This window comes from Choristoneura fumiferana, chromosome 11 (genome assembly GCF_025370935.1).
Source record: "Choristoneura fumiferana chromosome 11, NRCan_CFum_1, whole genome shotgun sequence".
NCBI lineage: Eukaryota > Metazoa > Arthropoda > Insecta > Lepidoptera > Tortricidae > Choristoneura > Choristoneura fumiferana.
This window is the reverse complement of record NC_133482.1, coordinates 15367381-15390253: the sequence shown is the minus strand read 5'-3', so window position 1 is coordinate 15390253 and position 22873 is coordinate 15367381. Positions and strand designations below refer to the sequence as shown.

The 22873-nt window shown below is 40.7% G+C and overlaps 1 protein-coding gene across 1 annotated transcript in view; it reads left to right on the top strand.

Annotated features, from left to right (window-relative positions):
* Positions 1-875: 875 nt before the first annotated feature.
* The window catches only part of LOC141433014 (DNA damage-binding protein 1-like), a 30317-nt gene continuing 8319 nt past the window's right edge, over positions 876-22873 (top strand). The window contains 23 exon segments of the mRNA XM_074094852.1: positions 876-1042; positions 1399-1547; positions 2488-2753; positions 3364-3463; positions 4057-4162; positions 4248-4330; positions 4868-5021; positions 5748-5969; positions 7176-7338; positions 7548-7656; positions 8201-8385; positions 11789-11940; positions 12967-13138; positions 13379-13522; positions 14913-15036; positions 16311-16518; positions 17065-17198; positions 18600-18680; positions 18682-18726; positions 18812-18961; positions 19845-19926; positions 19929-19946; positions 19949-19998. Coding sequence (XP_073950953.1) covers positions 982-1042; positions 1399-1547; positions 2488-2753; positions 3364-3463; positions 4057-4162; positions 4248-4330; positions 4868-5021; positions 5748-5969; positions 7176-7338; positions 7548-7656; positions 8201-8385; positions 11789-11940; positions 12967-13138; positions 13379-13522; positions 14913-15036; positions 16311-16518; positions 17065-17198; positions 18600-18680; positions 18682-18726; positions 18812-18961; positions 19845-19926; positions 19929-19946; positions 19949-19998 — 2958 coding nt within the window. The 5' untranslated portion in view covers positions 876-981.

Below are 22873 nucleotides of genomic sequence, written 5' to 3'. Positions count from 1 at the left end.
AAGGGGCGCCTGAAGCCTATACCTTCTAGAAAATTCCCGAAAGTTCGGGGCGCCGTGGAAATCTTGCCCATGGCGCTGGAAGTGCTAAAATCGGCACTGGATTTCCAAACGAATGTTATATTACCAATCTCCTTGTACCTATATGCAGTCAAAGTAATTAAAAACAAAGTGAATTTCAAACTGATTTTCCCCAAAAGAAACACAAAATATTGATGCCATACCATTGCTGCTCAAAGTATTAGCCGCTAATCATTTGAATATCGATATCAAATACTTTCAAATGTAATTCCGCACATGAATTTCGAAAAACTCAGAGGTACGAGCCGGGGTTTGAACCCACGACCCTCTGCTTGAGAGGCGATAGGTCAAACCACTAGGCCACCACGGCGAGCTATGCGGTGAAGGAAAACATCGTGAGGAAACCTGCACAAACCTGCGAAGCAATTCAATGGTGTGTGTGAAGTTCCCAATCCGCACTGCGTGGGAACTATCAAGCCCTCTTGTTCTTGTGCCCAGCAGTGGGACGTATATAGGCTGGGATGATGATGATGATGATGATCAAATACTTTGGTTTCGAAATCGATCACAACCCTTGAGCGCCATTTTATGTGCACGCGTATTTTGTAGGTATTTCCAGTTCATAGGTGTATAAGTCAATGGTTGAGTGACTGAGTGTTGTGTTGGCAAAATGAAACTGATCAAGTTATTACACTAGTTTTACAATTTAAACCCGTTAATAAAGTTAACTGATCCTAAATAATGTATAACTTAAAACATTAAAGAAATTGAGACATAATTTGTTTTATTTTATACATAGGGGTTTTTTCCAAAAAATGTTTAGTTTTAGGGGGTTTTAATTTAAGCTCTAGGGGTAAAAAAAATGGAGTTGGTAACCCTGTTTGCGGCGGATTGTTTAGGTCTTGTGTTATGAGAAAATATAAAATAATTTAGTTTTATGAGGTATATTTGCAAGAAATAATCATGGCATACCATTACATCGTAACGGCGCAAAAGCCTACGGCTGTGACGGCATGTATTACAGGTAAATTTAAGCAATAATTATGCTCGAATACTGTTGAGGTTATGCTCTTATGTTATATATTTCAGTCTATTTTAGGTGCTAAAACTCTTTTAAAGCAGATAATATTTTACTTAAAGCTTGATGACAATGCTAGTGCTCACATTAATCAGTTTATGACGCATATTTAGTTGTATATTCTTTGGCATGCGATTCTGAAATGTCAACACATGAACGAATAGTTATCGTACCTTCTTCGTACAATTGCGCAATTCGATTAAATTCATGTATTTTACAATGTAATTTAAATGTAGTGTACTATGTAATTTGCTTCTGAATCCCAATTAAGAGTTGCTGCTAACGATTAACTGGTTTTTCAGGGAATTTCACGTCCCCCACTGACTTGAACCTCTTGGTCGCAAAGGTGTCGCGACTAGAGATGTATCTGGTGACACCTGAAGGTCTTCGCCCCATGAAGGAGGTTGGGCTGTACGGGAGGGTTGCAAAAATGAAGCTGTTCAGACCACCAGTGAGTAGCTATCATTAAGTTACTGTACTAATATTATTTAAAACTTATGCATGTGGTTTCACTCCCTGGGAAGAATAAAAAAAAATCTAAAAATCTCTTCTTAGTGCTTCAATATGATGCTATGAATGAATGCCTCATTCAATTCACACATACAGTTGGTATCAATTGTCCCATGATATTTATTTATTTATTTTTACATCAAGCTTGTTACTTCCAGTGGCTTAGGCTTTGGTCAGCGTTTGGTTAGTTTGGTTTGGGTTTAGTGGGTTTAGTTGCACTAGTTGTCAGCCAGTCAGTTACTCGTAGTACTGTTTTATAATTATAAGAAGCATTGTGTATGTGATTGAAGCTAATAGTACTCTCAAAGAGAATAATAATATTGTTTTGGCAATGAGTGTTTCATACAATCATGAATGCTGTTTTAGACACCCTTGTCATAGTATGCTGGGATTTTGCACTCGGATAACTCACATCTTGTATTAGTGTGCGTGTTGCAGCAGCCGCCAAGTCACGTTGCTCCTAAGAGGAAGGGCTACGGATTTGCCATATTTGATATGACTATGCTGGGACTCTAAATGTGGCTTCAGGTTTATTCCACTATGTTCTAAGTTCTGGCAATCTATCAGTGGCGAAGCGTCCATAGAACCCTATTCCCACCGGCTTGCCCATATCTGATGCCACACCATTTCTATTTTATTTAGTCCCCGCAAGATGTTTCCAGACAACTACAATATCAGAGCTTTCAAAAGAGCTTATTTATATTTTTTTTAAATGCCAGCAATGGACCAATGACTCCTTGAGTAGTTGGTACTCATGGGCAGTGGTGATCATTTCGAGGACTCGCTTGCTCATTTACCTCTCTTTCATAAAAAATAAAAAACTAAAGAAACTAAAAAAGTTTTTATTGATTCTTTAAAAAAAATATTTTTTACCCTTTCAGTATGAAAAAAAAGACTTAGTATTCATCCTCACAGTACGTTACAATGCTATGATATTGGAATGGAGAACCGGTGCCAATGGTGAACTGGAAGTTGTGACCAGAGCTCATGGCAATGTCGCAGATCGTATTGGGAAGCCCTCGGAGAATGGTATCCTGGCTGTAATAGACCCTCAGGCAAGGGTGATTGGTCTAAGATTGTATGATGGATTGTTCAAGATTATACCACTGGATAAAGATTCCACAGAATTGAAAGCAGCTAGTTTAAGGTATGTAACTTAATTTATAATGAGTATGAGCTTGCAAAGATGATACTTACGGCTGACTGTATTTTTGTGTCTGGGGGGACATTTTACTAAGTAACTTATATGAGAATGAATGTTACAAAACTTTTTTTTTTTTTTGGGATCCATTAGTGTCTGGTGGAAGGTATGGCCAGCAGGAAGTTTCTGGAAGTGTTAAATATTGTTTTGTAATCATATTGTACAAAATTTAATATAAAGGGTGGATCAACTATTTCTTGTTATTCTGTCCCGTCAGCGATGGGACAAAATTAGTACAGTTTAATAGAAAAAATGTGTCACATTAGACTGACATGCTTATTAGTTGACCAATTATAAAAGGGGCTTAAAACTACCACAAAAAACATGTTTGGAAAATTTTAACTCTATAAACTTACGGTTTAAAGAGTGACTCAGGAGAATGTAACTATAGCAACAAGTGACAAGAAAAAGTTGATCAACCCAAAAAATAGAAAAAACAGCCTTTACAATTTAAGTTGGCTGTCTAATCAACTTAGCAGGTTAGGCAGGCGTTCAAAGGGCACTACAAAATACTCTGGGCAGACCTAAGTATATTCTTTATAACTTTTTTTTACAGACTTGAAGAGCTGAATGTTTACGATGTTGAGTTTCTACATGGTTGCGCAAATCCTACGTTAATTTTAATACACCAAGACCTAAATGGAAGACATATCAAGGTAATGTATTTTAAATTTATTTACTATAATTCTTCACCTCTTGATGCCATTTTGTTAAAATTACTATGCAAGGAACAGCACCAAGCAGTAAAGTCGTTCCCATGACTTTAGCATGAGGACCCCATGCCTCTGATTTTAAGAATTGCGTGATTAATGAATTTACAAGCTTTTCTTTAACTTGTCCTGTTTATTTATTTATTTGTTTTTTTGAGTAAAATCTTGGAAGGTAAACTTGACCCGCTTCCAGTGGTCCGATTGACTTGAAATTTGGTACGGATGTAGCTTAGATGACAATGCAAGTACAGTCAACAAAAAGTACAGTCAGAAAAAAAGCTTGTATTAAAAAATATTTTTAACAAACACTTATTTGATGAATGAATACTGCAGGGCTACTACGAAACTCGAAGTTCGTATCGTACCGTCCCTCTCGCTCTCGTATTAAATAGTATAAATGTCAGAGACCGCACGACACGAACTTCGAGTTTCGAAGCATCACCACCATTTTAAATATTAGTACTTACTTCCTTAGACTCCACACTAGAAAGGCAGAAAGAAACTTATCTATTCATTTTCATATGCTTTGTTGATTTCAGACGCATGAAATAACTTTGAGGGATAAAGAGTTCTCAAAATGTGTTTGGAAGCAAGACAACGTGGAGACAGAGGCTTCTATACTTATTCCAGTGCCCAGCCCACTTGGTACGTAATCTTGGGACCGTAATCACCAAGTCTGATACATAATTATAGCTTGCCTTGAATATTTTTTATGGAACTTTTGTTTTAGGTGGAGCTATTGTCATTGGACAGGAGTCTATAGTGTACCACGATGGACAGAATTATGTGGCTGTGGCGCCGCCGCAAATAAAGGTATGTTGATTAAAGTCTGGTCTATGGTAGGGTTGCCATACGTTCCGCTACGCCGGGACATGTCCCGGTTTGAAGCACGGTGTCCCAGCGTCCCGACCGATAAGCAAATTGTCCTGGTTTAAAAATCATTGTTATTTAGTAGGGGGCTGGACTTGGTAAAAAATAATATACCTACAATAAATATGACTAACTAGCTAGACCATTGTACTGCTTATTTACCCCTTTATACTTCCAAGTAAAACTTCTCTTGGTATTAGGGTCTAACAATTTTTTTCTTGTACCTCATTGCCATGGTTACGGTCCCCTGGACAACTCTTTAAAATCATGAGTGTCTATAATGTTTTCTATGGTTTACTTTTTTTTAGTCGTAGCGACATTTGTAGTTATAAGCCCATTATTTTTATGGTCTATCGTCAAGCACATTAGTAGCCAGTTTTTGAGACACTGTCACTGTTGTCTCTTGGGCAACGGTACAGAATCACAAAGAGGAAAAATTTGTTTGATCCATTATTACTGTGTGTTTGTCTTGTTTGCCAGTTGACCCCGATCAACTGCTACTGCCGCGTGGACGGGCGCGGGCTGCGGTACTTGCTGGGCGACATCGCAGGCCGACTGTTCATGTTGTTACTGGAGTTGCAAGAGAAGATGGACGGCACGCAGGCTGTGAAGGACCTCAAAGTGGAACTGTTAGGTTCGTGTTGTTTGCTAGTTGACCCAAATCGACTGCTAATTGAACCCAATCGATTGCTAGTTGAACCCTATCGAATGCTAGTAGTGCTAGTTGAACTCGATCGACTGCTAATGAGGGCTATCGTTTTTTGTCTCACTAGATGGCGCACTGTTGCGTGAGGTTTTTAATTGTGGCTTTCAAAGTCTGTTATTACGGGCGTGAAAGCAAAGTTTAGATTAAAATAAAACCGTACCATAAAAATATCGAGCATGCCACAGTGTTCCATAGTCCCCGTGTTGTTCGGAAAAAGGGAGGACAAAGGTTTCCGAAAGACAAAACTGTCTCAAAACACAGACATTCATTGACCCGGAACGCATATTTGCCATAATTAATTTCAGATATTGCAAAATATTCACAAAATTATTCTAATTATAAATAAACCCGCGCAGCTCACCCAAAAACTATGAGTTTTGACATTTTGGAGACCTCACGCTACACTAGCGCCTCTAGCGGCGAATTCATACGCGATAGCCCTCATTGAGCCCAATCGACTCCTTTTGTTATAAGTTTGAACCCTATGTGTATTTGTGTGTGTCTGTCTGTGGCACCGTAGCTCTTAAACGGGTGGACCGATTTGAATGCGGTTTTTTTTTTAGTTGAAATCAGGTTTTCTGTTTTAGAATTGCATAAATGTTTATATAGCTACAACTTTTCTACGTTAATGTTTAAGTATGTGATTGTCTACAGGCGACATCCCGATCCCCGAGTGCATGACGTACTTGGACAACGGCGTGGTGTTCGTGGGGTCGCGGCTCGGGGACTCCGCCTTGGTGCGTCTGTCGGCCGCGAGGGACGAAGCGGCCCAGTACGTGCGGACCATGGAGACGTTCACTAGTCTCGCGCCGATAGTCGACATGTGCGTCGTCGATCTGGAGCGGCAGGGGCAGAATCAGCTCATTACTTGCTCGGGTTAGTGTTTATTGTTTTGATCATTTATTATTAGTGTGTCTGTTTTTTTGGTTCCGTACCCGAAGGGTGCCAACGGAACCCTGTTACTGAGACTTCGCTGTCTGTCTGTCCGTCTGTCACAGTCACAGGGCACTTTCTCTTGAGCCGTAATAGCTAGGCAGCTGAAACAGATTGTGTATTACTGTGGCCGCTATAACAAAAAATACTAAAAACGGAATATAATAAATATTTCCCATACAACAAACGTGATTTTAATGCCGTTTTTTGCTCGATATTAATAACGGCAACAGGTAGACGCTTGAAATATTCACAGAATATTAACTTGTATAATCACTTTAATAATAAATAGTTAAATTAAAATAAAGTAAATATTTAAGGCTGGCTCCCATACAACAAACTTTTTTTATTTTTTGGCCTTGTTTTTGTAATGTCTAATGTTGTATAGATAATGGTACGGAACCCTCCGTGCGCGAGTCCGACTCGCACTTGGCCGGATTTTTAAACAAAGATAGGCTTTCGTTTGACCACAATCACTCCTGATTGATAGTAAGTGAAGACGTAAACTATGATTAGTATTTGATGCATTTTTTTTGAACATTATTATATGCGTAAATGGGTCAATCAACTTTGTGTAGCTTGTTGTCATGGTAACGTCTCCTGGGTCACTTATTAAAAGCAAAAATTTACATTGAAATTTAAATCTTAATGTCTCATAGATAAAGTTGAATTTATTTTTTTGTTAATTGGAATGGTACAGAGAAAATGACACTTTATTCCTGTTTCAAAAGATAAAAATTCTATTACTAACAATATGCACTAGTATTATCACTTTGAACCCCAGGAGGATACAACATAGGTATGATGCGCGATAGGTAACGTGAATGTGTGAGTGTATTGTGACCGTGTGCGCTTTTACTTACCAATGAAAGGGGAAACTGAATAGTACCGGGTTGTGCCGCCAGCGGCGCTGTGATTTGTTAAAGCGTTTCGTATTATCACGGATCGATTGTATGCGTTTTATTCATTATTTTTTTGTATGTAAATTGGACGAGTTTGGTTGTGATGAAACAAGAGCGATTTAGGCAGATAAATTTAGGCAAGCCGGTGAGAATCGAGTTGTGCATACACCACTGATATATGTTTAACAGAGTGGCTAACAAAGTATCGAATCTGTGCCATTACCAAAATTGATGTGTGTTCGTCCAGGCGCGTTCAAGATGGGCTCCCTCCGGATCATCCGCAACGGCATCGGCATCCAGGAGCAGGCGTCCATCGACCTGCCCGGCATCAAGGGCATGTGGGCGCTGACCCTGGCGCCCGGCGGGACCCACCATGACACGCTGGTGCTCGCCTTCGTGGGTCAGACGAGGTCAGTGCCTCAGTCATAGAAATACACTCATACAATATAATGACTCTATTGAACACCAACACATAGTAGTAAGCAGTATTAGAGAACCCTGGTCTTATCGCTTCAGAACGATCTCTTACAATAGACACAAGCAAGAAATACTGTTTTGATGTGTGTTGTAATAATCGGAATTGGCTTAAAAAAATATAATGAATCCTTTTATCTTTCAGAGTGTTGACTTTGAACGGTGAGGAAGTGGAGGAGACAGAAATCAAAGGTTTCGTTTCAGACAGACAGACTTTCTTCACTGGTAATGTGTGTCACGATCAACTTATACAGGTTAGTTGCTATTTTCTCAATGAATTAAGTATATATTCACTCATTAAGTATATATTCAAAAACTGTTTTACTATATTGTATTGGGTGTGTAGTGTTGATGTGCTAATATTAATAAATAAAATAAAAAAACCATAAGAAACCACTGGCTCGTTAGATCAATTTACCTGAATCATTATTTCCTACAAAAGTATAAAAATACTCACTAGTTTTTGCTGGAAAATATTTTCACAGTCAAAGTCAAAATCTTAAGACCCGATAAAATATTATGGGTCAATGAACTTTTGCCACGGTATCGTCTCCTGTTTTACTTATTAAAAAGTATGATTTTATGGGGTACAAATCCACTAAAAGTTAGGAACTGTGACTGTTTTAAGACAATTCCTTCAGTGTTCTCCTAAGCGTGCTAATAGTATAAATTGCAAACATTTTTGTAACAAAGTGTATTACAAATGTCTCCTGAGTTACGGGACAGAATAACAACACTAAAAAGTTGATTGACCCTTAAAAATAAAGAAATAGTAGATCCAGCGTTTATTGTTTTAAGGTGACCGACGAGGGCATATCGCTGATAGGCCGTACCGAAGAGGGCTGGGCGCTGTCTTGCACGTGGGCCGTGGGCGGCGCGCGCGGCGTGTCCGTGGTGGCGTGTAGCAACACGCGCTGCGTGTGCGCCGCCGGACCGCGGCTCTATCTCGTGGCGCTGGGACAGGCCAGTCTTACTACGCTCGCGTGAGTACCATAGGGCCTACTCCGAAATTAGAAAATCGAAGTTTGTATCGTACCGTCCCTCTCAGTCTCATATTAAATAGTATAAGTGTCAGAGGGACGGAACGATACGAACTTCGATTTTTGAATTTCGTAGTAGTCCCACAGGCAATACACTACTTCCCTGGAGTGTACACTCAGTCGGCCAGTGGCCAGTGATTTATTTATTTATTTCATAACATTTACACGGCATTACAGATATACATCCAATTCGTCGTAAAACTAAAAAAAATAAAAAATAAAAAAAACTAACAAATTAAATTTAGCATTTAACTACAAAACTATTTAACAACACAAGACATAGCTCACATAACGCTCGATTTCCTTTTATCCATCTCCTCACAAAACCTAAAGCATTTACTGCACACTGCCGACAGTCTCCCAGCTAACAGGTCAAGGTCCGGCGCGGATACCAAAAACGCATTAAGCAGCGCCAGCGCCCGGGGAGCGGCGAGCCTCTGCGCGCCGCGGTGCGCGCCGCCGGCACCGCCAGCAGGGCGCGCGCCCGCGGCCGCAGCTCGATCCGAGGGATGTTCGGAACAAACAATCGCACTAGTCTAGCGACTAGCTCAGGGCAGTCCGACTCGCCACGAAGTATGCGACATGTAGTCATCAACAGCGAGTGATTGCGTCGCACCTCGAGAGAGTTCAAGCCGAGAGCGCCTAACAAAAACTGAGTTGGATACAAAAATGGGTAATACCCATACCTTTTTTTGTATAAGAATCTTAGAAAAGCCTTCTGGACTTTTTCTAAGAGCAGGGCATATGTGGACTCATAAGGGCTCCATACAATAGACGACGATTCAAGCTTGCTTCTGACTAAAGCGGTATACACTAGTTTAATAGTATTAACATCACGGAAACCCTTGACGTTGCGGATAACAAAGCCCAGTCTTCGAAAGCAGTCAGTAGCAAGTGTCCTGATGTGTTCATGGAAAGTGAGACGCGTGTCAAAGACAACACCAAGATCCTTGACGGAGAAGACCCTCTCTATACCCACTGAACCAAGCATATATTCGTTATGTATCGGAGTGCTAGAGCGACTGAAAGTACACACCTGGCATTTAGCATCATTGAATTCCAGCTTATTTTTAATACTCCAACGATACACTGACGAGATATCCTCCTGCAGATCATGACAGTCCCGTTCGTGCCCAACCCTGTACACCAACTTAAGATCGTCTGCATATAGAAGACACTTCGCAAATCTTACCGATGATTCCAGATCATTAATCATGATTCCAAACAGGAGAGGACCCAGAATCGAGCCCTGGCTAACTCCTGATCGAGTATGATACGGAGATGAAATGAATATTCCATGCCGAACATACTGCCTTCGGTCGCGTAAATAACTAGCAAAAAGTTTGATCAGCTTAGGGGAAAAACCTATATCGTCAAGCTTAGTCAGTAATACGTCGTTATCTACTCGATCGAAAGCCTTTTTGAAGTCAAAGTATAGGACATCCACCTGAGCCCCCGGTCCAGTTGCTCCGAGATAGTATCCACCAATATTAAGAGATTAGAACTCACTGAGCGATTAGCCCTAAAACCATGCTGGGAATCACTTAGAAATGGTTTAATCTGTGGGGAAATTATACGGTGAAGGATGGACTCGAATAATTTCGCGAGAGTAGAAAGAATTGCGATAGGCCTACTATTCTCCACCTCCGATGCGTCACCAGACTTCGGAATTGGCTTTACTCTGGTGACTTTCCACTGGTGCGGGTACGTTCCAGTGCAGAGGGACAAGTTGAAAATGTGAACCAGAGGTGCCTTCAAATGATCAGCACACCCCTTAATAATGTACGCCGGCAAACAGTCCGGTCCCAACGAACTATTAGGTTTAAGACGCTTAATGGCTGCCCCAACATCTGTTTTACTTATGTTAGAAATATTTACAAGGTTAGCATAACATCCTCGGCCTCTGTTGCTAGTATCATTTCCATCGAGGCGTGGAACATCCGGTAAAAACACGCTAGAAAAAAAACTGGCAAAAGCAAAAGCAGCGTCTTGCCCCGTGAACTGTTCCCCATCAAACGTGACCTGATCAGTAAAACCACCTCTAGATCTGAGGTTGTTTACGTGTTGCCAAAAACTACGTGGATCACTCTTTACCTTAGACTGGACATGAACAATGTAATTGTCATACGCGGAAGAGATCCGTTCCTTAACGTGTCTCCTAAGCTTACTGAACTCCTCATAAATATCCATGTTCTTGGACGCTTTCCATTTTTTGTGAAGTACAGCTTTCGCTTTTACCGCTTTAATTAAGTCAGCGTCAAACCAAACTGGATAGCGTCTAGTAGGGATCTTAGGACGAACCTTTTTAGGTATACAAATATCAAATATTCTATAAATAGTCGAATACAAAATGTCTACTGCTACCTCAACATCTTGAGACTGAAGAACATCATCCCAACACACTTCCGAGAACAATGTGTATAGAAGCTCAAAGTCACCTTTTGCAAAATTCCAATCCTTTCGCATATCAACATTGCTAGGGTCCACTGAACCGGCAGGTGATCGTTTCACACCGCTACTGATTGGGATTGATATCTCTAATGGCGGATGGTAAACGTCTCTATGGAGGACAAGCCCACCACCGTCAATCTCCACAACCCTAACATCCTTGATACGGTCTGATACCAAAACCACATCCAATTTTCCGTCATAGGCATTCCTCACTTCATTCTTCTCACACAAGCCACATACAGTCAAAAAATAACAATAGTAACTTAAAAGGCTATGGGACTTATACAATGGGTTCAAATTTAAATCTCCAGTAACCACAACTACCCCATTAAGAGAGTTAATTACTGTTTCCAAAGATTGAAACCAACGCATGTACACTTCATCAATGACACTTGGAGGAATATAAATTACGCACAGATAGAAAGTGACACTGTCATGGACAAACGTGACCCACAAGTCCTCCCCTGCGGGCGACTCCAGGTCCCGTCGCCGTGATGACCAGAGCCCGGAATTTTAGTGGCACTGTTGACCTATCATAATGACTTTCATAATCGTCATCATATTATCAACCGTCTCATTTTTGTGGATACTGTTCTGTAAAAGTGGCCGGATATTCTGATACAGTTTTTTAGTTATCTGGTAGAAATACAGGAACTTCAAGAAATAATCGAATAAAAAAACAAAATCTACAGCAAGTTCGTAAAAAATGTGACCAGAAAAATGAGGCCCCATCGGACGTCTACTGTTGGACATAGGCCTCCCCCATAGACCTCCAGTTGCGCATATTTCAGCCAGCGCACAGATGACTTTAGAATAATTGTCTGAAGGAACAAAACTGTATTTCATCAGTAAATAAATACATTGTCATTGTATTTAGTTAATGTATTTGTTACAGCGAGGTCTGCATGGACGAAGAGGTGGCGTGCTTGGACCTGGGCCCCGGCGGGGACGAGGCGCTCCTGGGCGTGGGACTATGGACCGACATCTCTGTGAGGGTGCTCCGGCTACCAGACCTGAGGCCGTTGCACACTGAGAAACTTTCCGGAGGTATTTATTGATACAGGCTTTTGTAGAGGGTATACGGCAAAATTTTTGACGTGCATTTACTAGAGCGTTCCCTAAAATGGTGGTGTAAATAGGTCAATCAACTTTTTAGTGTATCTGGTTGCATGGTAACGTCTCCTGGGTCACTTCTTAAACTGAAAGTTAGCATTTGTGACAGTTTTAAGGCAATTCCTTCATGGCTCGTCTCCTAATCATGCTTTTAGTATAAATTGCAATCATTTTTCTAAGCAAGTGTATCACTGATGTCTCCTGGGTTACGGGGACAGATTAACAACACTAAAAAGTTGATTGACCCAAATATTCGTAGCGATGTTTGGCTCTATCCTTGGGTTCGCTGTTCAGTTTGACAAATTTAAAAACGGCGAATGCTCGATTTTCTGCTATATATCAGTGAATGCTCTAATTAATCAGCACATTGAGACTACGATTTTACTTGTAATATCGTTCATTGTAACGGAAATTGCAATACACGGTACGATTTGTACGATCCGTCGCTTCAGACCGATCGAAACGACGAATCGATAGTGTATATCAAGATTTGACTTCATCGAAGACGATGTCGGAGATCGCAACAAAATACCATGCAATCATGAATATCGTAACGATGAATCGACAGTGTATGGCTCTTTACGATCCATCGTTACGATTTTCATCAGATCGATCGATCGTACAGACAAATCAACTGTCAAATCAATAATTAAGATATGGATCGTACCGTACTAGTCAAACTGAACGACATTAGTTCAGCAACTTTTAAAAATAAGTGAGTTTTTAGATTTTCCCTTTTTCATACAAATTAAATAATGTTATCAATGTACGCCATCCTCGAACCCCATTGACGACGTCTGTCACTTTAGAAACAACATTTTGCTTTACATTGCTTCTTCGTATAAAATTCAAAGTGCAATAGAAATAAGAAACAATAAAAAAATAAAAGTATAGGCCACACTCGGTATTATTTATCCATGACATAAGTAAAACTTCTTCATCGCCCTAATTTGTCCCCAGAGATAATCCCCCGTTCCCTTCTCATCTGTACCCTGGAGGGGGTGTGTTATTTACTGTGCGCCCTGGGGGATGGATCCATGTTCTACTTCACAGTGGACCCCGAGACTGGGGTCCTTACCAACCGGAAGAAGGTTACGCTTGGCACCCAGCCCACTGTGCTCAGAAGTTTCAGGTGAGTTGCATTCGAAAAACACTAAACGTTTTGTTTTGTCACATTTCTTGACGCGGAGTGTTATTTTGGTATAAGATCGTGTCGTGTTGGGAATTTTATTGGTTCTCACGTCCGATATGTCGTTCTAACTGGTGTCGCTATTAAACAGTTTTGACTGTACGAGTGTTACTGTGTTAAAAAAATAAATGTAGTGGTGAAACCGAAACGTTTGATCGCTTCTCAGAGATATGTTTTCCACAGGTCGTTGTCGACTACGAACATATTCGCGTGCTCGGACCGGCCGACCGTGATCTTCTCGTCCAATCACAAGCTGGTGTTCTCCAACGTGAACCTGAAAGAAGTCACGCACATGTGCTCTTTGAACGCGGCCGCTTACCCCGACAGGTTAGTCGAAGAAGCTTTAAGTTATTTCATTTAGGTTATAATATGTACTTAAGAATATCGAAATATGTACCGCCGGTTCGGAAAAATCTCTGTTGAAAAGAACCCGGGTGCGAACTCAGCAAGATATGCTTACAGACTTTTATTTAGCTTCACCTCATATTTGTTTCTTTGCTTCAAATCTTGCAAGGAAATTATGATCCCCTTCTGGTGGTCTAATACGGTATTTGACAACTCCTGAATTTGCTATATCTTAATATTATTACGAAAATATAGATGTACAGACAGTGTTTAGCGAAGAGAAAACTTAAATCGGTTGAAAATTGGATTTATAGTGATTTTTTGAAAAATCTATATTCATGTCTTTCTCAAACGCTTTTCTCTATGCAGCAAGTATGGCGCTACTAGCGTGTGACGTCACATGCCAGTATGTCTGTCTCTGTCTAATCTTGAATTTCAAACCTTTATAACTTTGTTATTTATAAAGGCAGCTTAAAAATTGTTTCTCTATTTGATAACAGGCATTGTGTAGTTTTCATTTATAAAACAATACAAAATAGTCAAAATACCGTATTGACAATAATAGTTAAGAGGTCAATCCAGTACTACGTAGATGAGCAAAGTTGTATTTTTATTTCAATATTCCCAGTTCGAAAATATAATATTAAAGTTTTCTAATTGTTTTATACTTGTTTAAACCCTTGTAAGGGTCAATCAACTTTATGTAGCTTGTTGCCATGGTAACGTCTCCTGGGTCACTTATTAAAAGTATGATTTATGGGGTACAATACAAATCGACTAAAAGTAATGAGTTGTGGCAGTATAAAGGCAATTCCTTCATGCCTCATCTCTTAAGCATGCTATTAGTACAGGTCGATTTACAAGAGCTGGCACAAATTGATTGAATGAGTGAATGGAAGTATCTTTGTGTTTTCTAAATGAATACACTTCACACAAATATGAAAGTGACATAACTTTCGTTCAATCCATTCGTGCCAGCTCTCGTGAATTGATCTGTATACATGTGGGAATGAAGGTGGTTACTGTTTGAATGATTTGATGTAAACGAGCGACCGAATGACTGAAGACTTATTGTGGAGTGAATGGGACAAGCGAGTGAGTTGGAGAGTGGGAGTTACGATCGGGTGAGCCTATGCGCTAGTGGTGTTTTCTGTTCTTTGCTTTTAAATACGTATTCAGTAGTTTAATTTTTAATGAACTTTTTCTTACTTTAATTCGAAAAGTTTGTTTTCCTTCACACGATCCTACATACATTGCAAAAAATTCTAAGAACCACTGAATCACTGATGTCTCCTGAGTTACGGGGCAGAATAGCAACACTAAAAAGGTGATTGACCCTATGTCGCGTGTGATATAAAGTGTGTGTGACCAGTCTGGCGCTAGCGACGGACAGCACGGTCACCATCGGCACCATAGACGAGATACAGAAGCTGCACATCAGGACCGTGCCGCTCGGGGAGACGCCGCGACGGATCGCCTACCAGGAGGCTTCGCAGGTAGACAATATATGTACAATACAATAACTCTTTATTGCACACCAATACATAAGCAGTACAGAAAACATAGGTGTATAGAGATTTTCCAAGATAAACAATAGGCGGGCTTATCGCTGCAAAGCGATCTCTTCCAGGCTACCTTTACAACGAAGCCAACAACCAGCCACTCCAACCAACCAACCTATACTATGAATTGGAAAGTTAGAACTTCGTATCTTGCCGTCCCGCTGACGCTTAATTATTTGATGCGAGAGTAAGAAGGACGGTACGATGTGAACTTCGATTTAAGAATTTCGTAGTAGCCCCGAAGCTACCTCTCTTAACGGTTATACGATATGACATGAATATGGTACGAAGTTATGCGATGTGAGTTATGGGGATATGACAAATATTTTAATATATTGTAGGTACGCTAAAAAAATTTAATCTATTTAATAAGTTTTTTTCTGTCTATATTCGTTTTGCGTAAGTTGCTCCGATTAAATTAAAAAAATTGTTATTTTTTATTCCTTTGCGATTAAACAATGCGTTTCACTACAGTTACGTGAGGCCACATTGTGTACTTTCAGACACGAGAAGCGACAGTGATATTGTGTTTTAAACTTTCGTGATTTTCACTCATAGTAAAATACCACCGGGACTTATCACGCTAAACTCATACGTAATATTTGTCTCGACGTTTCGACCACATTACAGTCGCCGTGGTCACGAGTAGACTGAACTGTAGCACAAAACAAATAGGTACAGAAGTCAATCTCATGTACTTCACTTTTCGTACCTACGCTCGGCGGTCGCTCTAGGGTTGTCAAATATGCTTATGCACAAAATAAACTATTGTGGTAGTGGCACTCGTTTGGATTTATTGTTGAGAATGAAACGGGAAGAATGAAATATAAATTAATAATGGCTAAAATATTTTAATGTTAATGTCATTGTTATATTAAAAAAATATCACAGAAAATATCTTGCGACGCTTTCGACATTGGTGAAATGCACGATTATTATATTTTAAAGTGTAATAAATTCGCATTCTCCATTGTTGCACAAAAAAAGTTCACAGACGCGTGTCTCAAGCGGATATCGTGTCCGTGAGCCTGTCTGTGTGTGCGTTGCTCGAGCGCACTTTGTATGTTTTCTGTATGTCTGTATGTATGTTTTCTGTATGATGATTTCTGTACCTATCTGTTTTGTGACTGTAGGTTGTAGACTGTCTGTTCGTATGTTTAGCGTGATAAGTCCTTGATATTTTACTATGAGAATGTATTTGTTGTCAGACGTTCGGCGTGATAACGATGCGCGTGGATAAGCTGGAGTGGGGTGCGGGGAGCGGGGCGGCGGGCGCGGGCGCGGCGCCGCGGCCCTCCGCGTCCACGGCAGCCGCCGCCACCTCGGGCGCGCCGCCGCCGCCCGCCAAGCACGCGCCTGCGCTCGCCGACCAGGAGTTGCATAACCTGCTCATCATAGATCAGCACACGTTCGAAGGTATGTATGTCAGTGGATCAACTATTTCTTGTTGTTATTTTGGCCCGTCAGCGAGGGGACAAAAGTTGTACAGTTTAATAGAAGAATTTGTGTCACATTATATTAGTGTCTATCATGGTTGCCATGGTAACGTCTCCTGGGTAACTTATAAAAAGTATGATTTTTATGTGTACAAATCACTAAGTTATGGAGTTGTGACGTTTTAAGGCAATTCCTTCATGGCTCATCATCTCATACGCATGCTAGTAGTGCAAATATTTTTCTAAGCATGTGGATCACTGATGTCTTCTGGGTCACAATAACTAAAAAGTTGATTGCCCACTAACTTATATGCTTATTAGATGACCAATTATGAAAGGGGCTTAAAACTACCACAAAAATGTATGTTTGGCAAATTTTAATCCTACAAACTTACGGTTTAAAGAGTGACTCAGGAGACTGTGCAAAAATAAATAAAACCTGATTCTAAAATAATAAGCTACGTCCGATATATTATAAACTCTCGCAACGCTCGGTCGACTTGCTGACCGCTCGCTAATATTCCAGTATTACACGCGCACCAGCTGATGGCGAACGAGTTCGCGATGTCGCTGGTGTCCTGCCGGTTAGGGGACGACCCCAACCATTACTACGCCGTCGGCACCAGCATACTTAACCCGGAGGAGTCCGAGCCCAAACAGGTAACGGCTCAGGATCACTTCCTCCACAGTCCCAAATTCTTAATTGTCCTCATTCGCATCAGGTAACACCTGAATGAACTAAAAATAATTACTTTGCTCAATCGCCTATGATGGCTACGTCTATGCAACAAATGTGTATTCACGCAGCTCCTCCACCTCCACTCAAAGCCAGGGGTTCGAGGATATATATCAATGGATATATATCATGAATATATCCGATATATATCAAATGATTTTTCTTTATAATTAAAAATTTATTAAAAACAGTTATATACAAATAAAATAAAAATAAAATGTAAAAATCTCAAAAAAGAGAATAAATTATATAATAAACTAAAAACAAAACCTACCCATGATGAAATGATTTTTAATAATATATATCAATACAAAAAAATGGTTAAAAATTTGATATTATTAAGTAATTTTGGCTAGTTTTTGGCCTTTGTTACTATATTTCTACTTCCCAAATGTAGATGGCGTTGGAGTAGTTAAAAGATACTCCCTGAATAGTAAGGTCTAATCCAATGGCAACGTGTAAATATTTACCTCGACGTTTCGGCAACGTTTACAGTTGCGTGGTCACGAGTAGGCTCATCTCCCGTGAGTCGAGTAGATCTCATCGTGGTCTTACTCGTGACCACGGCAACTGTAACGTTGCGTAAACGTCGAGGTAAATATTTACTTGTGAATAATAGCGTGATAGTGTAAGTCCCGTTTGTGGTATTTTGTTCTATAATAGTATGTCAATGGAACTAGTGGGAACACACCGCCATTTCCTTTCCTCCACTTCGTTACATTGTTTTGTTTGGCACGAAGTTTGCTTTGATACAAACTTAACTCGTAGAGAGTTCGATATGTTAACGTGATGATACGTTAAATTCCACCGTAATAGCATTTACGTTTACTTTATACAGTCAGTTTGTTGAGTGAGCCACTTGCTACTGCTCGTGCTTTTTCCTATCCTACTGATATATAAATGTGACAGTTTGTGAATGAGTGAGTAGGTTTGTTACTCCTTCACGCTGAAACTAACTTTGGATGAAATTTGGTTTAGATACTGATCTGGAATAAACATAGGCTACTTTTTATTCCGATATTACCACAGGAAGCGATAAAAGTCTCGAAACAACAACCGCTGGGCTTAGTCATGAAATTGGACGTGATTGTTTCTAATGTAACGGCAATGAAAACCACGATTCAAATCAGTTACTGGATCTAAATGATTTACGTGTGCGAAGCCGCGGGTAAACCCTAGTTAATGATAATATTATTACAAGTTTGTATGACTAGGCTCAATTATGAACTACGGCGAGTGATGGTATGTCTCAATCTCTTATTATCTGTTAATTTAATGTGTTATATAATACAATACAAATTAAAACTTTATATTTTTTTTTCCAGGGCAGAATATTGCTCTTCCATTGGTCAGAGGGCAAACTAGTTCAAGTAGCGGAAAAAGAAATAAAAGGTGGCTGTTACACACCTAGTAGAATTCAATAGCAAACTGCTGGCTAGCATAAAATGTACGGTAAGTTAAATGTTCACTATTTGCTGTTATTGTCTTTACATTAGTAAGGATTTCAGTTGTTCATTGATGATTTTTCTTCTTCCAGGTACGTCTCTTCGAATGGACGTCAGAAAAAGAATTGAGGCTTGAATGCAGTCATTTTAATAACATAGTAGCCTTGTATCTTAAAGTGAAGGGAGACTTCATATTGGTCGGAGATCTCATGCGGTCTATGTCGCTTCTACAGTATAAACAGGTGAGATTGTAAAACTTATTAGTAAACAACGGATATACATTTGGGATCTTGTGAAGGAAACCAGTGAAACAACCCTTTTCAGATGTAAATTTCAAAGAGTATTAAGATTAATGGAATTAAAAGTTTACAGCTATAGAAAAATAAGCAGCTAGGCTCACCCGATCGTACCCCGCACTCTCTAACTCACTCGCTCATACAGGTCAATTCACGAGAGCTGGCACGAATGGATTGAATGAGTGAATGAAAATATCTGTGTATTATATATTTGAATACACTTTAAACAAATATGAAAATGTCATGCATCCATCATTTTTCTACAAATATGTCTAAGTGACATTACTTTCGTTCAATCCTGTACCTGACATACTACTATTCACTCCACAGAAGTATCCGGTCATTCGATCCGCTCTCTTTACATAAATCATTCGTCCACAAATCCACCTTCATCCCATATGCCAGTGCTAACGCCGTAACAACATGATTCTCATCATATTGCCTACATTTTGTGCTGGCGTGTATGGCAAAGCATGTGTACACTACACAACCGCGAGATGTAACATCCAAGACATATATGTTACTCACGCTTCACTCACTCTCTAAGTCAAAATATTTTCATTTAATTTAGGCTTTAACAAGAATTTATGAATGTCAAAAAAAATATGCACTGGTTCGGCAAAACCTCTGTTGACAAGAACCCAGCAAGAAACTCGGCGAGGTGTATTTTTTTAAACAGATTTACAATCTTATTTAATGACGTACATCATGAGTATTGTGATTTAGGCAATTTAACAATCACTGAATGAATTAAAAAAATATATTACCACCACACCGTCGGGTATAGGTTATTTTTAGATGAAGTATCAACCCGTGACGTTGTCCCCAGATGGAGGGTAGTTTTGAGGAGATCGCGCGCGACCACAGCCCCAACTGGATGACGGCCGTCGAGATACTCGACGACGACACATTCTCGGCGCCGAGAACAGCTTCACCTGTTCGTCTGCCAGAAAGACAGGTTCGTTATTTCTACCTCGCACTTGGTCAGACGTGGGGAGTTATATTTGAGCCACCGTAGAAACTTGGGCCATACATTTATGATTTTGAAATACAAAAATAAAATTCCTATAGCCGATTCGAGTAATGTTTTTTTTGTCATTCTCACTGTACAGACGCTACAAGAGATCGATACGGCTAAAGTTACAATAATATGTATACTAACACGACCTTAATGACTGCTCATAAAGTCGTGTATTGTACATAATTAAATTGTCTAGCAGCTCTAGAAATAAAGAAAAAAAAAAACTTCAAACTTCGTTGACTTCGCGCCTATTCCCATGGACCTCTAAAATGTGGCCCTCCGCGGAAATAAAATATTCGTTTTACATAGGTACCAACTAGACGTGTGCGCCGATGCTAAAATCTACGGCGGCGGGGGCCGGTCAAAATCGGCGGCGGCGGCGTGTTTTCGGCGTGATTTCGGCGCGGAGAATCTAAATATTTTGTTTATAACAAATTAGATAAAATGTAAAAAAAGCACGAAACATATCAACTGTAGCGACCTCCGTGCTAAGACATAGACAATGAAGCTTTAATTGACGCCTTGCAGCGGCTGTAATTGTCACGGACAAATATAATTTTCTTAAACGGGACATTTTTCTTCTTCTCTTCTTTAAGATTCACCGTACCAGTAGAACTTGGAAACTCTCCTGAGTATATCCTATGTATGTATGAGTAACCTTGTGGATGAACGACGCTCGCTTCGACTGCAGTCTCCCGATGATGCTGAATAGACAAATTTCGAAATCCTTGCGACACGATATTCGTACCTTTAATACCGCTCGTGTTAAAGATACGATTGAGCGGAATAAAGGCTCTAAAGTGTTCGCAAGAGATATGTCTATTGGATTGGGCAAAGCCAAATGACAAAACTGAAGAGAGATTATGGCAGTGTAGCGTGGACTAAAGCGGAAGTGTTGAGGGAAATCGAGGAGTTCTATGGACGGCTCTACGAGTCGGTCACTAAGCCGTTTTCAGCGCGGCGACTCAAGACCCAAGAGCAAAACTGACCAGACACTATACCTACAGAAGATATCCCGGATATCAGCCTGTACGAGATAAGGATGGCCCTGAAACAGCTTAAGAACAACAAGGCGCCGGGTGAGGACGGAATTACGTCAGAGCTTCTGAAGCGGGTGGATCACCGGCTTCTGAGCTTCTTAAAGTCCTTCAGAGGCTCTTTAATTCCGTCTTGCTCGAAGGCACAACGCCAGAAGCGTGGAACAAGAGCGTTGTGCTGTTGTTCTTCATGAAGGGCGATAACACCCTTTTGAAGAACTACAGGCCCATCTCGCTGTTGAGCCATGTTTATAAGCTGTTTTCCAGGGTTATTGTAAATCGTCTCGAACGCAGGGTCGATGACTTCCAGCCACCCGAACAAGCCGGGTTCCGAAAAGGCTACCGTAGACCACATTCATACGCTGCGGCAGGTCATACAGAAGAACGAAGAGTATAACTTGCCGCTATAGTCTAGCGTCTAGCGTTTGTGGACTACCAGAAAGCCTTTGATTCGGTCGAAACGTGGGCAGAGCTAGAGTCTCCAACGATGCCGTATCGACTATCGATATATCGAAGTGTTGAAGTGTTTGTATAAAAATGCCACTATGTTGGTCCGAGTACAGGAACAGAGTTCGAAGGCGATGCCCTTGAAAAGAGGCGTAAGACAGGGATGTCATATCTTCGACACTGTTTGCTGCCGCTTTGGAAGACGCCTTCAAGCTTCTGGAATGGAAAGGACTACGCTACGCATCAATATCAACGGCGAATACATTACATCACTCACCTTCGGTTTTCCGACGATATCGTGGTGGTCATGGCAAAGTCGATGGAAGAACTCAGCACAATGCTCGAAGGCCTCAATCGAGTCTCCCAACCCAACGGGTACCTAGGCCTCAAAATGAACAGGGGCAAGACAAAGGTCATGTCGAATGTCCATGTGGTGTCTACCCCTATTTTGGTGAAGAATTCGGTTCTTGAAGTTGTTGACGCGTATGATACCTAGGACAAACCGTCCAATTAGGTAAGTCCAACTTCGTGAAGGAGGTCAATCGTCGAATCCAACTCGGATTGGCAGCGTTCGGGAAACTCCGCAATATCTTTTCGTACAAAATTCCTCAGTGTCTGAAGACGAATGTCTTTAACCAATGTGTGTTGCCAGTGATGACATATGGATCTGAAACGTTGTGCTTCACTATATGCCTTATAAATACGTAGGCTCAGAGTTGCTCAACGAGCTATGGAGAGCTATGCTTGGGGTTTCTCTATGGGATCGAATCAGAAATGAGGAGATACGTAGAAGAACAAGGGTCACCTACATAGCCAAGCGAATTAGTAGTTGAAGTGGCAATAGGCAGGTCATATAGCACGAAGAACAGATGGCCGTTGGGGCCGAAAAGTTCTCGAGTGGAGACCGCGGATCGGCAAGCGCAGCAGGACGTCCACCAACGAGATAGACTAGGTTAAAGCCGCGGGTTCACGGTGGATGCAGGCCGCTGCCAACCGAAGCAACTGGATGTCTACGGGGGAGGCCTATGTCCAACAGTGGACGTCCTATGGCTGAGATGATGATGATGTAATCAATGACTAATAATAATTCATTGTAGTAAAATAAAGAATGCTTCGAAAGTCAGAAATTCAGTATAGATAACATTTTGAACTCGCGCCGATTTTACGCCGATACGCTGATCGGCGGCGGCGGCGTCGAAAAAATGGCGGCGGCGGCGGCGGGTCGGCGCGGCGCACACGTCTAGTACCAACTAAAAATGCAAGCTTATTCTGAGTCTTAAAGTGAGCTACAACAAAAACTATAACTCTTTAAATTAAAAATAAACATTAAACTTCATTGATTTAACGTCTGTT